The sequence below is a fragment of the Pholcus phalangioides genome, unplaced genomic scaffold, assembly GCF_987345545.1.
Source record: "Pholcus phalangioides strain wild (caught in Gottingen) unplaced genomic scaffold, Ppha-v1.0 ptg000024l_1, whole genome shotgun sequence".
In the NCBI taxonomy this organism is placed as follows: Eukaryota; Metazoa; Arthropoda; class Arachnida; order Araneae; family Pholcidae; genus Pholcus; species Pholcus phalangioides.
This window is the reverse complement of record NW_028301616.1, coordinates 4176497-4198609: the sequence shown is the minus strand read 5'-3', so window position 1 is coordinate 4198609 and position 22113 is coordinate 4176497. Positions and strand designations below refer to the sequence as shown.

The following is a 22113-nucleotide window of genomic DNA, read 5'->3' as shown; positions in this document are numbered from 1 at the left end:
AAAAATTTGTTTGAAACTTTTGCTTATTATGCGAATTGTTCATTAAATTCCGAGTTACTCAATAACCGAAGTTCCACTGTATCTACTTCTGCTTAGGTTTCCCATGTTATACAAGGCATGCACAAACATTTTTCTTGGAAATAAAAGAAGCTGTAAGTTAGACACATAATATATTTTCCCTGGTTGTTACAAGAATGGCATTAGAAAAGCTAATCTTCCTCCTTGATCTCTTGAAGTGGCAGGAGACTGCTCAAGAGACTAGTTTGATATGAAATGGTTCAAGTGACAAATACTTTGGGCAATAAATATGCATATCTAATATACAACAGAAAAATGCTAAAAAGAAAAATATTTCTTTTTTCTCAATTATTAGATGATATGGTTTGCATCCACAGCTTGTATGGATGAGACGGCAGCCAGTTCACAAAGTAAAAGTACCTGCGCCTGGGATATTATCTTGCACCATTTGCCGCGCTAATTTTCGTGTTTTTTCTTTTTCCTCTGCCGATCTCTGTGGCCTGTGTTGAGGAGACGTTGGCCACATGGTATCATGAAACATTTGTAAGTAGGAAAGAAGCATCGGTTCAGACAATATATATGAGACAAGTTCCCCCAGTTGCCTATAAGATTGAAAGAAAACTTTTTACAAAAAACACATATATAGTCAAACCCTGTTATAATGAACTTCAAGTGACAGTTATGTGCTAATATTTGTTAACTCACATTTACCACAAAAGATGCCAATATAACCACTATAATTAAAAAAAAAAAAAAGTTTTATCAGTTACAGTATTCCCTCATATTAATTGGTATGCCTGAAAACAGCAAGGAAGACCATAATGCAGCGAAATTTGAGCCACAGATACCAGAAAATTCTTAAATATCTGGAACTCAATGAATCAATAAAAAATCGGCTGATTTGAGCATTGTCTACTAAAAGCTACATGCTTTGCTTTTCTCTGCATTTTAGAACAATTTGTGTTCTACAAACTGTGCTAAGATAGTTCTAGCTTTATGTTTGCTTCTTGCTTTTACCTTGGTTTATTGCAAATGTTGAGTACTAAACATATTCGTTCTTGTCGATTAGATGAGCTAAATGAAAAAATTAGTAGATTACAAAGTGCTTTTATATTCTTATCTATTCCTATTATATTCCTCCTATATTCTTCTATTTTCCTTTAACCATGTGCTTGAAATTTCAATAAGCAGAGCAAAAAAATTCAGGAATTACACTTCACAATATGGTATTGTAATACAAAAGCCACAGCATATTTCTTTGTGAAATAATCTCTGAACGTGAATACACATAGAATCTGTATTTTGTATAAAGCTGGCGATAATCAGGTAAGAGTGATAAGTGAATGCTTAATTTTTATCATTACCAAAGTTCTGGACAAAAAAAAATGCTTACTACAATGAAAACTGTTATTTTATTTGTATATATGATACCCATATATTGTCTGTGCAAACTTTCACTTTTTGGGTATATCAGCTGGCTGCCTCTTTTATTTTGCTATCTACGTTTTGTCAAAAATACAAATGTTTAACCTCCCCTTATTAAAATGCATGTTACAAAACATTTTAGGAAAATGACTCATATAGCAACATGGATAGAGTAAACTTTCAAACATCGTTTCCCACGTTTTGGAAATTTGCACATTCATGCTTCCAACATGAGGGAAAGGATAGCCTATATTACATATTTAGATATGATACCCGGCACTGCGTAAGATTTCTCCATTTATTGGAAGCATTAAAAAACTTACAAACCATTGTAAAGGAGTAAACATGTCTGAAACGCATAATTTGGGAACCAGGGCAACTGAAGTAAACATTTGAAAAGTTATTGTTGAGTCCCATGAACTCTTATTGCTCAATAGTTTTTTACCCATTTTAGGCATTTGCCTAGCTATGAAAAACTTTTTTAAAATAGCCTATCATTCGAGTTCAGTCCTGTTATTTGCAAAATTTGGTGACAATTGGTATAAAATTGTAGATTTGTATACAGAACATACACACAGAAAATCAATTTTACGTATGTATGCAGACCTGCCAACCTTAAAAATGCAAAAGTCCTGTAATTTTCTTAGAAAAATCATGCAAGCATACCGTAACTTCCTGTGCATAATCCATACAGTACAAATCGGAATAAAGAAGAATTAAATGTAAAATTAGCAAAATATGGGTATATTTTTATACGGTAACAGACTGTGCATGGATGCAACATTTAGTAAAAGAAACATTCTCTCTGAAAATAACAAGCACTTCCCTCAAATTTCTCAAGATTTCATTAAAGGGGGAGTAAAATTTACTCATGTAGATTACAGGACATTTTTTTATTCTTAAAAAGCATACTGGCATGCTCCGCACAAGAATGTTCCATGATGAATGATGTAAATATTATGGCTGCATGGATAACGGCATCAGAAGCAGAACGGCTTTGAGCAAAATATAATTTGTTATCTTCCACGATCTTACAACTGTCCACATGCTTCTCTGTATGGATAGGTTTTACGACATCTGCTTTGCCTCTGTGTGCTACAGAAAAATCACATCTACAAATGCAGCAGAAGACAAACTGCTGGCTCTTCCTTGATTCGATTATGCAAAGATAATCTACAGTGAAACATTTTTTGAAAACACCGATGTTTTCGACCAGCCATTGCGCGCTCACACATCATACAAAAAAAGAAAAGAAAAAAGATTCGATTGAATTATGCAGGGCTATCGGCTGCTGGCACATTGTTTATGTTAAAAGGTTTGAATTTGAACGCTCAACCGCGCTTTAAAATTTTGTCGCCATGAAGGTACCCTGGAGCAGTGGTTCTCAACTTTTGGAAGCCCGTGGCCCAGTTTAATTTATTTTTGTACGTGGAAGACACGGTCAAACACAGACTCACAGAAAATTAATCTGAAAAGAGGAAATGGCCAATCACTCGTGCTCATTATGAATGATGTCAGGGACCGGTACCGGGTGGAGAGAAACATTGCCCTGGAGCACAGTCTACCCTGGAGTCAGCATTGCACAATGCTGTAGCACACGCCCCGTATTCTGGTATCGCAATTAAAGTTTGAATATTGATGATACCTGTAGAAAAAGAAAAAACGTGTTCAAAAATATGTATACCCAAAGAATATTACTGATTGAAATTACTGATTTAATAAGAATTTTGATTGTTTAACCAGAAAAATAATTTGATTTTCTTAATTTAGTTTTTTCCTCTTCGTCAAACCCTGCAATATGTAATTAAAATCTGAAAACCCTGTAAACGTTTAAAAAATCTGGCATTACTGGAGCAAATCCGGAGAGTTGGCGGGTCTGTATATGTATATAGATTATCAGTCTTCTGAATGTATCCTGTGATTCTTATTGAATCTCGCTTTTCTTGGCATGCATTGAATGAACCAGACTCCAACAGTCAAAAAGCTGGTATCCCTATCATGCTGCTTAAATATTATAATTATTATGGCTAATGCCGGAGAATACGGCAAATGCAATTATTATTATGCACATAAGGTTGTTTGCCCCATTTTGACCAATAATACCTCATTCGAACCGTCCAACTAAGCTACATGCAGCATATTAGGACATACACCAATTCATGTGAAGTTCCTCAAAGGAATGTTTACGAGATGAATGTGTGGTTAGTACTAAAAATAAAACAATCCTGCTACATGAGAACATGTTGAGCCAAAAATATATTTCATAAAAAAGTGGGCACATTCATTCAGTGGGCACATAATGCAGCACCGTAACTAGGATTTTTCTGAGGGAGGGGACATTGTGAAATTCAATAATTTTATAATTGTTTCTTGTTCCCTTCCTGAATTTGCCACGCCCTAGAGTTTACCACCCGGGCAGTTGCCCCCCTTGCCCTCTCTAGTTCCGGCCCTGCATAATACAATATTCTGCAATATTATATATATAATGTCCATAATATTACAAAAACTTTGCACTAACTTGTTAATTGTTTTCCCATAACCATATTGTACAAATATAATCAGCGTTCTTCTGAGAAAGCTAAACATCCCTTTGATTTCAAATATTTCACCAATCAAAATGTACAGTGACTCAGCTATGGAATCCTTCCTATCTTCTTTACTAGAGGAAAAAGAAAAGTTATTTATGACTTTTGAGTCAAATAAATGTTAATGACAAAAATATAAAATAGCGGGTCATCTTATGTATTGTTCAAATAGGTTTAAGAAATCTTAGCAGGTTCTACATTTCCAAAGTCTAATATTGTGGGTTATAATATTGATTAGTGGGTTGGTATAATTGATTGGCTCCACAAAATAATTGTGTAAAGGGAATTAAATTTAACATGGGTAAGATAGGGATTTTCTTCAAAAGGATAGGATAAAAATATAAACCCAACTTCTAGCAGCAAAATAAATTATTTTAAATGAATAATTCAAATTTAGGAATACATTTTGTCAATTTAGGCTGTATAAATAAACTTAAATAATACCTTTTACTTCTGGCTGATGCTAATGAGAGTGGATGTTTTCCTTCCTAAAGATAGACTAACTTTTTTATTGAAAGCAGTTGAGATTAAGCTGACACACACACACACAAGCTGCATTCCTCGTCTCTTTATAAATACTTTACAAGCAAAGCAAGGGAATTCTGAACATTCCCTAGCAAAGATAATAATTCTGGAATCGTTAAGATAGTTTTCTTTGATTAAAATTATGATGTTGATGTGTTGCCAATAGATATACTCATTAGTGAGATGGATTTGAGAGCATCTTTTATATTTGTCTCATGTATATTAGCAAATCCAACAGATACTGTCATTTTAATTATGTTATACCTCTAATTTGTAAGCCTATTTTCAGGATTAAAATCAAACTACAGACCAGATTCAGGAGGGTCAAAATTTTCAAAATCAAAACTTTAAAAAATCATGAGGGATATATGTACAATTATGAGCATGGTTAGTGTAAGTGCAATAAAACTTTGGATTTGCAAGACAAACAAAATTTTTTATCGTCTTTTGACTTGATTAACGAATGATGTCTCTCACAACAAAAGCAGAAAATTTAAAACTTTTCAACAGATTTTGACTTGATATAAAAGATATTTCTCGAAATATGCGTAGTATGCATAACAAAGACTCCTAGGTGAACACTAGTGTATAGGAGGATTTGTGTATTTGCCTTATCTGTCAAGTATCACTACTACTGTTTTAGTTGATCTATGAAATGATTTCGTTTATATATTTACACTTTATTTACAACGGATAATATTTACACAATATAAACGTAAATGCTGGTAGAGAAAAACGTGGCCCGTGCATGGCGAGACACAGACACGCGCGTCGGTGAGTAGGACAACATCAACCATAAACAAACCGAGCCAGACACCTTTGACTCCCGATTTTCATTGTGATGCCACTAGCAGAAAATACACTAATAATTATACAAGCTGGGAAGATACGCCAGCGCCATCGAGCGGGCAGCACTACAGTACCCCCCTCGCAGTCCGAAGGACGAGGACAGAAAAAAAAAATTAAATTTTAAAAGTCACGTGCTTCGATGAACGTAGACGGTTTTTCCAAATATTTTTGCTGGTCGTTGTCTTTTTTAGGATGCTTTTCGGAACGATGGAGGAAGTTTTTGGCACGGATACATCTGTGTTTTTGTTGGTTGGCTGAGGCACACTGCCGGTGAGCAGAAAGGCAGGTTTTAACCTGTCGACCGATACCGTGGAAGGTTTTCCTTTTATGAGAAGGCAAAATGTCTTCTCACCACGTTTCAGCACTTTGTACGGTCCGTTGTAAGTGGGGGCGAGTGCTTGTTTCACTGTGTCTGATCGCAGGAAGACGTGGGTGGTGTTCTTCAGTTCCGAATGTATGTACAGTCTCTTTTCACCATGCGCCGTTGCAGGAGTTGGTTGTAGCTGCTGCATCTGGTCCCTTAGAATGGAGACGAATTCTGTGGGACACGGTAAGTTGTTACTACTGTTGGTGATCAGATCGCCAGGCAATCTGAGCTCTGTGCCGTATACGAGTTGTGCTGGTGTGGCTTTGAGGTCTTCTTTGTGGCAGGATCGTAGCCCTAACAGGACTGTTGGAAGTGTGTTTACCCAGTTCATGTTTGACCTAGCTATCAGAGCTGCTTTCAGTTGTCGATGAACTCTTTCTATCATCCCGTTAGCTTGAGGATGGTAAGGTGTCGTCCTGATGTGCTGAATACCAAGTAGTTTGGTGAGTTCGTGAAAGATGAAGCTTTCGAACTGTCGACCTTGGTCTGTTGTTATTTTCTCTGGGGTTCCGAAACGACTGATCCAACCAGAATAGAATGTTGAAGCAACAGTGGCTGCTGTCATGTCCTTCATCGGTAAGACTTCGACCCAACGGCTGAATCGATCGATGCAGGTGAGGCAATATGTGTAATCTTGGGATGACGGAAGTGGACCAATGATATCGATGTGAACGTGCTTGAAACGAGCGTCTGGCATTACTATTTTTCCTGGAGCGGAAACAGTATGTTTGTGCACCTTTGACTTTTGGCAAGGCACACAACATCGAGTCCAGGTGGTGCAGTCTTTCCGAATTGAAGGCCATACAAAGCGATCGCAGACAAGACGTGTTGTGGCTTTGATGTCTGGGTGACATAGATTGTGAAGAACATCGAAAACGTGTCTTCGAAGAGTATTCGGTATATATGGACGTACTCGATTGTAGGATGTGTCACACCAGAGTGGTTTGTCTATACCAACTAAATTGCAGATGTTGAGTTTTAATGAGGAGGAATGCTTGAGAGAGTCAAGCTCGCTGTCGGTCGCTTGAGCTTCTGCGATCTTGGAATAGTCTATTGATGGAGGGTATGCAATGGCTTGTATTCTAGAAAGAGCATCAGAGACTTGGTTCTGTACGCCTGATACGTGTCGTATGTCGGTGGTATGCTGTCCGATAAAGTCAAGATGTCGTGTTTGTCGGGGAGATGTCTTGTGAGGCTTTTGACGAAACGCAAACGTCAAGGGTTTGTGGTCTGTGTAGAGGATGAAATGTATTCCTTCGATCATGTGTTGAAATTGCTTCACTGCCGCATACGCTGCTAATAGCTCTCTGTCGTAAGCGCTATAATTCATCTCAGCTTTGATAAGCTTCCTGGAGTAGAAAGCGAGAGGTTGCCAGTCGGAGTTGACAAGCTGTTGTAGGCAAGCTCCGATTGCTGTGTTGGATGCGTCTACCATGATAGAGAGTTCGGCTGATGGATGTGGAAAAGCAAGAAGGGTTGCAGAAATGAGTTTTTTCTTGCAATCTATGAAAGCTTGATTTGATGTTTCCGTCCACTCGATCTTCGCGTTGCTTTTGGATTTTTTTTGAAGATATAAACATAATGGAGCTTGTGTTTCTGCTAACCCAGGAAGGAATCTCCGACAAAAATTCAACATTCCTAGAAAACGTCGAAGTTCTTGGATGTTTGCCGGTCTTGGAAAATCTTTTATCGCCTTCACTTTATCATGAAGAGGAGAAATTCCTTTTGATGATATCTTGTGTCCGAGAAATGTGACTTCATCTTGGAAGAATTTGCACTTCAGAGAGTTGATCTTTAGACCATGTTCGGCCAGTCGTTTGAAAACTATGTCCAGGTGCTGTTTATGCTGTTCAGAGTTCGCTGATGCGATGAGGATGTCATCTATGTATCCCGCTGAAAAATTGAGACCAGCCAACACTTGGTCGATGTACCTCTGGAATGTCTGGGCGGCATTGCAAAGTCCGTAGGGCATGAAAGGAAATTCATAAAGCCTGAAAGGCATGATGACGGCAGTCTTGGGCACGTCAGCTTCTGCCACTGGAATTTGTTGATATGCCGAGACGAGGTCGATGGTCGAGTAGATTGCAGTCCCGTGAAGCATGTGGGTTAGGTCATGGATATGAGGAATGGGATATCTGTCTGGTGTGGTGATCTTATTTAGCTGACGGTAATCACCGCAGATACGCCACGCACCGTTAGGTTTCTTGACCATATGAATTGGACTGGCCCATGCACTGTTTGATGGCCGACATAATCCTTGTTTTTGCATGTCCAGAAATTGCTTTTTGGCGCAAGATAACTTTTCTGGAGAGAGACGGCGAGCTTTAGCAAAAATTGGCCTACCTGTTGTCTCGATGATATGCTCACAGCATGGTTTGGAGTTCAGCGAAGATTTGCTGAGCAGGCTTTGATAAGTTGTGTCACCGTCGAAAAGTTTGATTGAGTGCACTTCTGACTTCCTTAGTTGACAGTTTGCAGTGAGTTTCATCCTCATGTCGAGGAGGCATCGTCGTCGTAAGTCTGGAAGCAAATTGAAGTTGTACAAGAAATCGGCTCCAAGAATCGGTTTCGGTACCGCGGCCAAGATTAAAGTCCACCTGAAGTTTCTGCTGAGTTGAAAATCTAAAGTGACTGTTCGCTCACCATAGACGTTTATTGGAGACGAATTTGCAGCGGAAAGTTGGAGAAGTGGTTGACGTTTGTCCGTGCTGCATGCTGGGAGTATTGAAACGTCAGATCCAGTGTCTACAAGGAATGAAATGTTGGTGCTTCGATCGACTACAAATAAGCGACGAGATGTCGTTGGCAGGGAGCACGTCGCGACTACTCTCCGCCCTCGTCGTTTTTTGTAAACCTGCATGGTGAAGTGCACCTTCTGGCTTGATTGCCAAATGTCTTATGGTACCAACAAAATTGCCTATCCGGAAACGTAGGTGGTGATGTTGATCTCTTTGAACGGGAGAAACGTGAGCGCGAAACACTATGGGAACGCACACGCAAAACTGTTTTCAGTTCTCGGCGTAGTTGGGCAATCTCTCCTTGGAGTTGTGCGATCGTGTCCGATTGTTGACTTTTGTTCACCGCGTCTACACGAGGTGGGCTTGCTTCTTGGATCTTGTCCGCCAGCTCTGCCGTTTTGTCAAAGTTTAGTGGGCTCACGACAGCGAGTATAGATCGAGTAGATTTGGGCAGTTGTTGCAGGAAGAGTTCTGTCAATAGTTCATCCGAAACGCTGAGAGATTCCGCTCTTCGTTTTAATTCACGGAGAATGTCAGACGGTTTCCGATCTCCTAATGGCTCACCAGCGAGAAGTTTCCTAAGCTGTGTAGACGAGGATTCACTACAACGTGTGACTAGTTCGTGCTTTAGTTTTTCGTACGGCTCCGAAGTTGGCGGGTTCATGAGAATGTCTCGTACTAGAGATGCGTTATCTGGAGGAAGGTTCGCAACGATGTAGTTGTATTTTGTTTTTGACTCTGTTATCGGTTTCAGAGCGGCTAACTCAAAAGTGCTTTCACACATCACGAACCATAACGATACATCACGCACGTTGAATGGCGGTATAACTACGGCACTCACCTCTGCCATAGTGGTTTCTTTTGTTTCACGTCCGATGTCGCCAATCTTTAGTTGATCTATGAAATGATTTCGTTTATATATTTACACTTTATTTACAACGGATAATATTTACACAATATAAACGTAAATGCTGGTAGAGAAAAACGTGGCCCATGCATGGCGAGGCACAGACACGCGCGTCTGTGAGTAGGACAACATCAACCATAAACAAACCGAGCCAGACGCCTTTGACTCCGATTTTCATTGTGATGCCACTAGCAGAAAATACACTAATAATTATACAAGCTGGGAAGATACGCCAGCGCCATCGAGCGGGCAGCACTACACTGTAATCACTACTAAAAAGACTAGAGTTTGCTTTATCTCACAGTGGGCAAGTCTGTCTTAACGAGTTCAGGGACCAGGACAAAACATTTTTTGGGGCCCTTCCTACAATTATATTAATTTATGACAGATCAAATAAAAACATATTGTATGCATATGCGTATCAATGAAACTTTCAATAGTCTAAGAGTCCTTGTTTGATTTAGGCTCATTGAGACATACTAACTATGGGAGTGGTATTAAAAGTGCAAGCCCATAATAGCTTTTGTGTGTGAATGCAAAGCATAGGAATTGCTTTTCTGCATCATTCTGGAAGTACTTGAGCATTCAATATAAAAATACAATATAAAATAGATTAACCTGCAGTTAACGTTTGAAAATAATCATGGTTGACATGAATTTCACGGAATGAGTTTCCATCATGGGAAAGTTTAATTTGATATACAGTATGAGTGTTTCAGATTATGACCACATTCATGGAACTTAATTATGCTCATAAACAAAAGTTCCATTGTATTTATAGAACCCTTCTAAAGTTAGCTATTTAATCGCATTAAGAAATTCAGGCTTTTTATGAACGCCCGAATGAGAAATTTGGTTAATACAAGCAAATTTTTTTAAGATTTCACGTGAGTAAATGTTCTATTTTCTTTCCTAGAAACTGGGATAAATATGACTGAGCTTAACCACTCCTGAACTCAGTCCAAATTTTAGTCAAGAGTGTAACTGTTATTCTTTCAATTAATAATTAACCCCATGACAGGACCATCTTAAGAGTATCATGTTCCCCCCAAAGCAAGTGATTTTTTTTAATGCCCTACTATGAAAATTTACATATTTGCACTTCAAAATTTTAATTGGATCTCAAATTAATAAGCCCCCTTCTCTTGAGGGCCCAGGTGGGACCATGCATTAAGACGGCACTGCCCTAGGGTGTTAAATGTTGCTAAGCATCATCTCTTCATTTTTGGTCTTTCTCCTGCAAGGTGGAAAGTATCTTATAAAGGGAATACCATTTGATCACAGTGCAGAAAATGAACTCCGATGTAGAACACTCAAAATGCAAAACACTGAATACTCAAAATACATACATTCAATGTTTTGTATTTTGAATGATCAACGTTGGATCTCATTTCTAGAAAGCAGCTTGTTTCCTTCAGTAATATGCAATTTTTCATTGTCTATCACCAATTAAATCAATCACGAGTTAGTCGAGATAAATATTTGTTTCCTTACCACTCTATGAATTGTCTCATATTCATCTAACTTTAAAATGACTAGCTACATGATATTATCAGAATTTCCATCCTTTCACAGATATTACACATGTTTGAGACTGCCACAAAGCTGGGCTGGAAGAGATCTTGGCAACAGGATAAGTTCAGTGGCAGTCCTGGCATTCATTCATTCATTCATTCATTCAGATACTATACATAATGTCTAATATGAGCAAATGCTAGTATTCTTTTGCTTCTGGTATTGGTTGTGTTCTGCTAGGGTTTTTAGAGCAACAAAAGTTCTTAATTTCATCAATCCTTACCCATCTACGTCATCCAAAAAGAGTAATTCCACATCTTTTGATTCATCTATTTCAGCGTTACTTTGAAAACTTAAAGAGAAAAAAACACAAAAAGTAAGAATTTGTTTTATTTAAAGGCAGTGCAAAATATGTTTAAACATTTTTTATAAATTAAATATAAACACACACTTTTTTTTTTAAAAAAAGAAAAGCCATACTTCTTGAAAATATTTGATAAGCTGATCTTCAATGGTTTCTTCTGGGGAGCAGGTGGATATTTCATATATTCTGGACTTGGATTTAGAAAGTTGTATAAAGCCTCACTTTTATTTAAACTATCATCTTTTGTCACAGCCTGGAAAATGAAAAGACGTACTGATAAAACCCTCTACTAGATCATTACACTTCAAGAAATGTAATTTAATATGATTTAGGTTATAAAAAAACTCTAAGAATAACTCTTTCTTTGACAGTAGACATCACATACAGTGAACATGGCTTACAACAAGTATCTTGTTTTAATGAGTATAGTGTGATACCTCAGCCAATGAAGATAATTCGTTCTGGAATCATATTCATTAGCCGAAATCTTTGATAACAAAAACGCTATTTCTCCTGAGTTTTTATGAAAATTTCAAGGTACTGGACAAAAATTTAACAACATGTTTATAAAACACCAAAGAGTGCTATAAAATAAACCAAAACTGATAGAAGGCTAAAAGTAATAGCTTCAAAATTGGATAAATGAAAATTCATAGGAAGATCAGGTACTGAAGTTCTTTTTAATTTACACTATGCACACAACCAACACAGCTTTAGTCAAATTCATAGGTGCCCCAAACATTTGTGATTTTGGTCCACTCATCTCTGTGTCTCATATTTATGCACATGGGAAAAGATCATCTCCTAGAATACAAATACAAATACAACGCCACAACAGGCAAAATGCCTAACGAGGTGGCTGATAAAAAGATGCCCATAAAAATATGGATGTCATATATTTTTTAAAAAAACAGCAACCCAATTAAAAATGCAATTAACACTAGAATGTCCAGACTGTTCAGTTTGATGCTTGCATTGAAAGACTGTGCTCTGAAAACATAGGCTCCTCGTTTTTTTATACATTTTTTATTAATAAAGCATGGAAGTTCAGGCAAAATACCATTTTTAAACACCTTTTTTGGCCTATTTTCAAAGCTTTTTGGTAGAAATACCTTTTTTTTAAGTTTTCGTGCCATAAATGTCTATTTTCACATAGTTTTAAGTTGATTAGTGAATTTCAATAATAAATTGTAAAACTTGAATTCAGAATCTGTAAAACTTGGATATATTATAAAACTTGGATATAAACTTTGTGAGCATTCAGAACTTCAAAAGAATTGCTCTTTTTAAAATTTTCCAACTCTCAGTATTATCATCAGAAAGCCCCCTCCAGCCCCCATTTGATCTTGAATAAGTGATCTGAGAGATTGGTATTGCCATACATTAACTTTGCTTTAACTGGATGGTGTTAGACGTGAATGATTTTGTTTCAGAGAAATGCAGCCGTGTTACAAAAACAGAAGAAAATAAGGAATTTTTGGTTTCTCCACAGGCTTCAAATATGTCTGACTCAGGCATTATACTGCATTCTATGTGCATAGCGGACCGATGATTGTCCCTTCATGACAATGACATCAATTTATGACCCAAAAGATCATGAATTGATGTCATGGCTCACACAAGGCAGGGTAGGAGCAGACAGGGCTCTGGGAACTCATGTTGTTTTGATTTTTTTTTTTTTTTTTTGCACCATAAATGCACTATAAACAACCATGGCTATTTATAAAGCATACATATTTAGTATTTGATTAAATTGACCAGAGTCGCCCCCAGTGATGTGCGACAGATACAGCCACACAGGGCAATGTGCTTGAAGAAGTCTCGCATGCTTGGTAATATTTCATAAAAATAGAACAAGATAGTCATGCTTCAAAAATAGAAATGATTATTCAAAATAATACCGCAAATAAACAAGAATCATTCACAACTCAAAGATCACAACTCCCCACAGATAATTTTCTCTATGGGCTCTGCATCTGGTAATGGTGGCCCTGGAACTGGCCTAATTCTGAGGGTCTACTAACATTTTATTTTGGGCTTGAAATCAATTTAACTTGGATAATAATGCAGCTATTATAAACTATAATTAAAACAATAGACGGATTAAGTACAATCAAATTTTCAGCTAGTTTTTGGACCCTTAATACCTTTTTCGTTTTTAGTTATTTTTTCCTCCTTTCAAAAATTATGTGCCTTTTTTTATTTTTTACTGCCTATTTTAGGCATTTTTAGTGCCTTTCTGCCTGCCTATTTTGACCATTTTTAGTGCCTAAACTTCCGGGCTCTATTTATTAGCTAAATCTTTTATTTTTCATGAAATGGTTCAAGAACCTTCAAAAAAAAAAAAAAAAAAGTGGAGGCACATCTGTAAAAAGATTCCAAAATGGACATGAGTTAATCAGGCTTGAGTAAGAGTGATTCTGATGATGATTCGCACTGAACTCCAGCTCATGATGAGGCTGTTTTATGTTATTGCATGCATCCATATCAATGAGAATGACAGAGCCTGGGTGTCGCTTGGTTCCTATCAATATCTCTATCTATATCAATGAGAATGTTCATTAGCCATATCAATATTTGTTAGCCAAGACAGAAAAATCATGGATAAAATCATTAGGCGAAAAATTTGTAAATTAAATTTGCTATAGCATCCACTTAATTCTCAAAAATAGCAATTTTTTTTTTCTTGCTCTTCAAGTATTAAACTGAAGATGGTATTATCACTGAATACTCCTCATAAACATTACTCTAAGATGCTTCTAACAAAGGATGGACACATGATAAAATTAATATTTTTCACCCCCGTTTTTCAATTTGGCCTTCTCACTCAGAGGCGTAGACATGAAGAAAACACTGGTGGGGGATGGGGGGTACTGAAAGTTGCTGGTCGATCCGTACATACCTTTGATGTTTGAATACTTGACACACCTCACTTCCCATCTCAGAGAGATATCGAAGTGTTCCCGCGAAGGATGGATGTATCAGAAAAGTTTAAATAATAAACAATGAAACATAGTTGCTTCAGAAGAAAGCACCATAATAATTTAAAAAACGATCACCAATCTGAAATCATACAACAGATAAATAAAATCTAAACAATCACGTCAATGAGCAATCAAAATTATAAACCAGATTACAAGATGATGATGTATATATAGCTCCATCTCATAAGAATCTAGTAATCGTCAATTATATAACGACCCAAATATACCGGACTCAAGCTGGTATGCAGGAGGGGGGAAGGTGCATTGCATTGTTTTTTCAGACATTATTGGGAGAGGGGTAGCCTCAGCCCCCAGGTTCCGGTGGCTATATTCCCACTATGGATATGTGACAATTTAATTTTAATTTGACGAATGCCTCTTCAAGTGAGATCACAGCCTCTACGCAGAAGTTGATTAAGATATTTGACTTAGCAGATTAACAGATGAAATCATATTTGACTGGAGTAAAGCAAAAATTCCAAATGGCTTAATAAATCTAGGTTAAACCAATTTCAGAAATTAGAGAAAAATGTTGAAGAGACCTCTCAGTTACGGAATTGAACAGTGAAATAACAACTGAGAATTTCAATTATTCGGCCTGTAGGCCACTTATTAGCTGATAGAGCAAAAAAGTTTAAATTTGCTAATAGTTAAAAATCCATTGTAATGAACATTCATCACAACTTTTAATGCACAATCACTCTTCATTATCTCATCACATGCATTAATTTTCACTGAAAATATCTCAATTTCGATGTACTTCAACTGTACTTGGGGGAGCGGTAGCCCAAGTCGATAAGATACTCACCTAAAATACCAAAGGATGTTTAGAGGTGTCGCGAGTTTGATACCCCCAATTCCTCCTTGTCGGAAACTTTCCTCAGGGGCACAACAGAAACAGCACATTACCACAGAAAAAGATTGCTACCACAGTTGCACATCAAGGGGGTTACTACAACAACCTCAATGAGTGTAAAAAAAGACGGCTATTCAGAATCAACAATAAATTGTAGGCCTCAGTCAAATTAGCCCTCATGCTCAGAAAACAACTGTGGTGCAACAAAAACGATCAATGATCAACTGTACTTGTAACCATGTCTTTTCTATGACCAAATATGAGAGGTTTAATAAGAATCACAGAATATATTTAAAAAAACCGATGTCAATTAATATTAAATTGGGATTCCCATCAAAATCTGCTTGATCATTTCCTTAACTTTCTCACATGACCAAAACTCAAAAATCTCCAACATTTTCTGACCAATACTCGAAGGAAGAAGTATAATTCAAAATCTTTCTTAAATTTTGAATTTTTATCCTTCAAGTTGTTTTTTTTTTTTGCCCTCGTAGAACTTTTGCCAAATATTTTAGATTTTTCCTGGTCATTTTTCATTTCCCCTGACTTTTTAAAAGCAACTGGGAACCCTGAAAATATTGAACAAATAAGCAAACTAGAATAAAATATAGTTTTCCCACTGTAGCAAACATGTTTTGCCAAGACATTTGATAAAGATAATAAAAATTAAGCATCAATATACTACCTAATATCGTAAAAAAATTTCAATCTTTTTGAAAATACAGTTAAGTCCGGATATAACAAAGTCACACTGTAATGTGGAAAGCATTCACAATATCCAATATTGATTATTACTGATACAGGATGGATACTCAAGTTTAATGAGAAGAATCTACCTGAAGAATTGTTTTTTTACCTATGATCCTTGGACTAGAAGTGGTCCTCAAACTGGCTAAAATATTTAATTATAATTAAAATGAAAATTATTCACTTATGTCAAAAATATCATCAATATTCACATAGCCTCGAAAATAAAGTATTAGATCCATATAGTGTAAGTCAGTGGTTTCTCAAAGTCTGCATCGCTGCATCTAGGGGAGGGGACATAACCAGTGACAAGCTGTTGATGTCATGTGTGCTTTTTAAGTGATTTGAAATGGTTCTCCATTAAACTATTCTGGAGAGCCAGGGATAAATACTAACTGAGGCAATATAGAAGCAGATAGCAAAAGTTAAAGACCCACTGCTGTGAGTGGTCCATCAAACTGTCGCAAACATTTCAATGGATATAAGGTTTTCAAAAATTGAGAAACACTGACATAAACAAAACTGCGGTTAAGCTGATTCCTCTTAATTACAACAGTTCTAGGAATGAACAGAGCCAGTTCTATTTGTAGATGAAAGATCATTACTCTCTAGTTATAGATGGTGCTGATTCAATACACCCATATGACACGTTTAAAAAGAAGTACGATAAACATGTTGGGGTAAATCGAGAAGCTATCCATTCTTAGAATAAGACAACCATAAGTATTCTTTATGAGCATTGTATAATATTTTATCATGTGTATATATTGTTTATAATTTGTGTTAATTGCATTTTTAATTGGGTTGCTGTATTTTTGAAATATATGACAACCATATTTTTATGGGCATCTTTTTATCAGCCAACTCGTTGGGCATTTTGTCTGTTGTGGCGTTGTATTTGTATTTGTATTTCTTGGAATAGTACAGCAGTACTTCATATTTATGATTCGTTTCTGAGAGATTTTGATTTTATGTAACTTAAACCCATGAAAAAATTCAATTCTTGCAGAAAACTTTGTTATATTAAATATCCATAAATATGGAAATTTAAGCAATATTTTAAACATTATTTTGGTACTGCAGGTTCACTGGGATAAAAAAAAAACCCTTTTTTATAACTGATACTACATAACCTCTATTTTAGATATTATGTTTATAAATGAGATAGACTACTTATTCTCATTCCAATCACCCTCATGAAAAAACAAGCTACAGATAATAAGTAACAGTTTGCACAAGAAATTTAGATGTATTTCTAACATATATCTCACAGATATACGCTAGAAATATATCAGGAAAATATACACAGGAAATTTCGGTACAGAATATTAGAAAGCAAAAAAAAAAGTTTATAATTGTACATTGCCCTGTAGGGCTGATACAAGAGAAAACAATGCATAGATTAACTGATAAGAATGACTGCAATGATATCTTCGATTTCTCTAAGAAGTTATTGTCGAAACTTCTGAACCTTGGCTTCGATGGGAGCTCAATCTTTTTCAACCAAACAGCTGCCTATGAGGAGAGGGGAAAAAAATGCTTACATAAGTGATAAAAATTTAAAAATCAGCACAAAATTTGATCAGACTTATATTCTCTGCAATCCATTTGCTTTACATAAGCATGAAATGAAATACATACACATGTAAAAGAAACTTTTTCCTCCTAAAAGTTTAAAAAATCAAAATTTTTAGTGCTTAACAAAAAAGAAAGTTTGCAACTTCTGAATATGAAATAGTTTTATAGCTATAAGATTTCCAACTTTCAAAGACCAGACACAAGGCTGGCAATATTTCATTATACAAAAGCATCCATCGACATCCATCTAATTAATTATTTCTAAGCACCCCTAAAAAAATTACTTAAACTATTAGGGGTCTATCAAGACTTTTTTACAGGGTCCTGTTTTTATGAAAATTAAAAATTTTGTGGGAAAAGAAACAATAGTTAATTTTGTATAAAAGAAATGAAACACTTAAAATTATTTCATAGTAATTCAAGCTTTAATTTATATATTTTGAGAAGAATCCATTTTCAGGCTCAGAATTCTGTGAAGGGTCAAAAAACAAACCCAAATTTTGGCAGGACACACCCCTGACTATCCATCATTATCAATGGTAAAGCAAAGTCACAACTATTGAAAGCCGATAATTTGGAACTAAAAATCTGACAAATGGCAGAATCAAAATATAACCAATATATATATCACAACCCCCTTCATGTTTTTTCTCATTTGAAATCAATAGACGTACATGATGTTTGGAAAAATATGGGCAAATTGCTTATTTTATAAAATCTAACACGGACAGGACCTTCAAAATGCAGTTCCTCCATGCTAAATAGAAACATCTGGTAACCTTAATAATTCGCTTTTCCTGTGAAAAAAATTGATAAACAAGTATTTTAGAGTATTTGCAATCAAATTCAGAAATCATGGAGTAGTAGTAAAAATTATAATCTACCATAACACAGATCAACTTACAGGAACAAGCTTCTGATGAAGGCTATGGAATGAATTGAGACTTCTTGATACAACCCAGCCAACAGAGCAACTGTCAGGGTGTCCAGATTCATTTGACAGCTGCACCATGACATTGCAGTAAGGAACATTCTTGTCATTTTCTTTCAATATCTGGAGCAAATGAAAGGAATAAGTTAAAAATTCTATAGTGTAATATCTTTAAAAGTTTGCAGAAAGACAAGACTCTGCTTTGGCTAAGTTATTAAACACTACAACCAACAGAAATGCCAAATGAAAGTTTAGAATCCTGACATATGTTTCGGCACTCAATGGTGCTATATACCTTCAAAGGAATATATCTTCTCATAAGTACCCAAAAAAAAAAATCAACCATAAACTATTATTTCTCATCTCAGCATCTGAGTTTGACCAGATGTACTATTATCATCTCCACTGAGCAGCAATGGGGAGGGGGGGTGTCAGATTAGTTTTGATGAATCGATTGATAAGGGACAATTCCAGGTTGTGATGTTGTATGGAATTTTTTTTCTAACAGAGTTGTGAATAAAATAGCTTACCTGCAGGTGTCATGAATTCTACTGCAATTGACATGCTTAAAAACAATTACAATATTCATATTGAGGTAAATTGAGAAGCTATCCATAATTAGATGAAGATAACCATATTTTGATGGGCAGTGTATTATATGTATATTTTTCAGTTTTTAGCTTCTTCATGAATATTGTTTTTACTTTGGGTTGCTGAATTTTTCTTATAATTAACATCCATACTTTTTATGGGCATTATGTTTTCTACCACATCATTGGGCAGTTTGCCTGTTTTTTTTCATTTTATTTGTGTTTGAGAACTCCAGGCCAGTAGGATCATATGGGTGATTATTAGACCTGTTCCTACCATTGAAGACAGTACCCATTGTATGTCAAAACATAAACCAAGATTCTGAACTTTCATTTGCTGGTTATGTTATCTAAGAAATCTGAAGAGTACAGGAAAAGGAGGGGGGGGGGTGGATGCGAAGTATGTTGTGTAAGCAAAATACTTTTTTTCCCATTCCAGAAATGCATATGTACAACGAATGAATATTGATAAGATTACATTAAAGCATAAGCTGCCAACAGTTTTCATGAAAATCCTTTGATCAATAGTGTGATTAATGAACCTTAAAAATATAAAAAATTAATAACTATGCGAAGAATGAAAAGCAAATCGTTTCTTTTAAGAACCATCAGTGCAGAAAGATGATAAATGTTTAGTCTTCCTCAAAACTCAAAATATATGTTTTTTATATTTTCAAGCTCATAGTAACTTTGGCAAAGTTTCTTTCATTTGCATACCATGATCACGTTGATATAATGATAATCACCTATATAGTGACATGAATTTCTGGTCTTATATAATGTACTTTTAATAGTGTTAATATTTCAATTTATAATTATATGTTTCTCCAGTTGTATTGGAGTATTATATTATATATTATTATTATATTATATATATATACTTCACTCGAGTATCTATACATACGAGTTTTTCACCGCACTTACAACATTTACATTGTGATTACAATATATATGTCTAATACAGATTCATCTCTTTTATAATAAAGAAATCTCACTAACTTCAAGCTGAACAACAGTAGCTTGCCATAAACCCAGGTATTTGATCCACAACTCAGTTTTCTCAATATGGTTCTGAAGCATATTCTGTTCTACACAAAGATCCTGGATCTCTTTGTCCAATTTATTAATCACCTATTGGTAAACATAAAAAAATATATATTTTATAATCACACTGTCCTGACTGGTCTTACAATATGAGAAAAATATACTGACTAATTCGAAAAAATTTAATTCTGATTGCAACTGCAGTGAAATTTAGTTGGTGTTCAAAAATATTTAAAAAATCTTTTTTTTTTTCAAAATTAAATATCAAAGACCATTAAGAGAATTGTGAGGAAATGAAAATTCCACGTAGCACATACTTTAATTCCTATGTGCATATACAAATACATATTAATACTTTGAGGGAAAATGTAATCATTTAATCAACACATGTAAATCTCATTTACCAATGATGCAATCCTAAGAAATAAAAGGGATTGTTGGTTACAATTTTGCGAGGAAAAAATTCTGCTCCCATCTACACATCATCTAAAGGTGTTGCTTGTTTTACGTAATTAACTGGTCCACAGAATAATCACACAAAGCAAAATCACATAAAGTGAGTTGAATTCAACATGGGTAAGATAGAGAGCTCCCTTAAGAAAAAAAATCAACTCAACTGCAATAAAATAAACTTTTGTGAATTGAAATTATTCAAAATTGTATAAAAATTAATCTTGTAAACTTACTATTGACGAACAAATTTAAAAGCTTTAATTTCAACATTTGAGAAAAGAAATCTGCAGAAAATAGGCAGGGTACATAATCAGTACTAATGAATTCTGATTTTTTTAATGTGGCCAAAAGATGTGTAGTTATCACTGGCGAATTGGATTCAAGTGTTTCATCCACATCTGTCTCATCTGCATACTCAAATCTAATTTTTTTCATTTTATCTATGCCTATTCAATCATTATCTTTTGATTTTCAAGCTCCTTTTTAGATTTAAAATCATTATAATTAAGCTCCAGGACAAATTTCACAGGTTCCGATATTTAAAATCAACTTTTCAAAATTGTGTTATAGCAAAATCACGTAAAGTGAGAAAGTATAAAGCAAGAAATATCTGTATAAAGCTTTAATTTCAACATTTGAGAAAAGAAATCTGCAGAAAATAGGCAGGGTACATAATCAGTACTAATGAATTCTGATTTTTTAAATATATAATATGCAGATTAGGTGCAGGAAAATATGACACTATGAATTCATAAAACAAGCATTATTATTTTTTTTAAATTGTGAAAACATCCACTATAGATTAATAATATAAAATTCATTGTCAAATAAATATAATTAAATCTTGAAGGGAAAAACAGTATTTTTTCATAGAATACAAACCTTTCTATCACACTTTGGCATGTTTTTCAAAGCAGTAAAGGCTTGGATCTTATCGTTGAGCTTTGCTTGCAATTCTTTTAGCTGGGTACGTGCATGGCTTGTATGGTCAAACAAAGATATGTCTGAATCCTTCGATCTCTTAAAAATATTTTCGGGTGTTGGCACTTCATTACGCACTTCATCATTCATTTCATCTGTTACGAATATGGAAAAAAGTTAAAATCACATATTTTGTTTTGCTGTATGCTACATAGCTTCACAATTTTTTGCATACTCAAATTCATATTAGCGGTATAATTATAATTAGATAGCCCCCCCCCCCTTCCCCCGGTCTTGCCAAGAGTTTGAATGATTTTTCAACCCAGATTTTTTCATTTGTAAATTTTTAAAGGGCCACTCCAATCTAGGGAAATTTTTTCTGCTCCAGAATTTTTCTTGTACATTAGCTTAGCTTTATTAAGAAGCCATCTCTTCAGAAGGATAGTTTTCTGAGAAGTTAGAACGTAGGCACCTCTGAAAGAATTTTTACACATAACTGTTCACAAGAAAAGTTTAAGAAAATGGGAATTCCAAGCACCTTTTGAGAATTTTACAAAATTAAAAATAAGAGAGTGCAATATATGAACACCATAAGAATCAACTCTCATGAAAGAACAATAATTCACAATTAGAGAATATAAGGATTATACAAGAATCATTATATTACATATTCACAGATCATGTGATGTTTGAGATCCCATCCCCTCCTCTAAGTG

General features: G+C 35.3%; 1 protein-coding gene across 1 annotated transcript in view; it reads right to left on the bottom strand.

Moving 5' to 3' along the window:
- snz (sorting nexin snazarus) overlaps window positions 1–22113 on the bottom strand; it is a 48117-nt gene that overhangs the window by 3256 nt on the left and 22748 nt on the right. The window contains exons 12-19 of the mRNA XM_089250319.1: window positions 21359–21552; window positions 19979–20110; window positions 18363–18512; window positions 17288–17395; window positions 11410–11546; window positions 11213–11281; window positions 3962–4102; window positions 439–620 (exon numbers count right to left, since the gene is read on the bottom strand). Of these exons, the coding sequence (XP_089106445.1) occupies window positions 439–620; window positions 3962–4102; window positions 11213–11281; window positions 11410–11546; window positions 17288–17395; window positions 18363–18512; window positions 19979–20110; window positions 21359–21552 (1113 nt within the window). The remainder of the gene's footprint in view (window positions 1–438; window positions 621–3961; window positions 4103–11212; window positions 11282–11409; window positions 11547–17287; window positions 17396–18362; window positions 18513–19978; window positions 20111–21358; window positions 21553–22113) is intronic.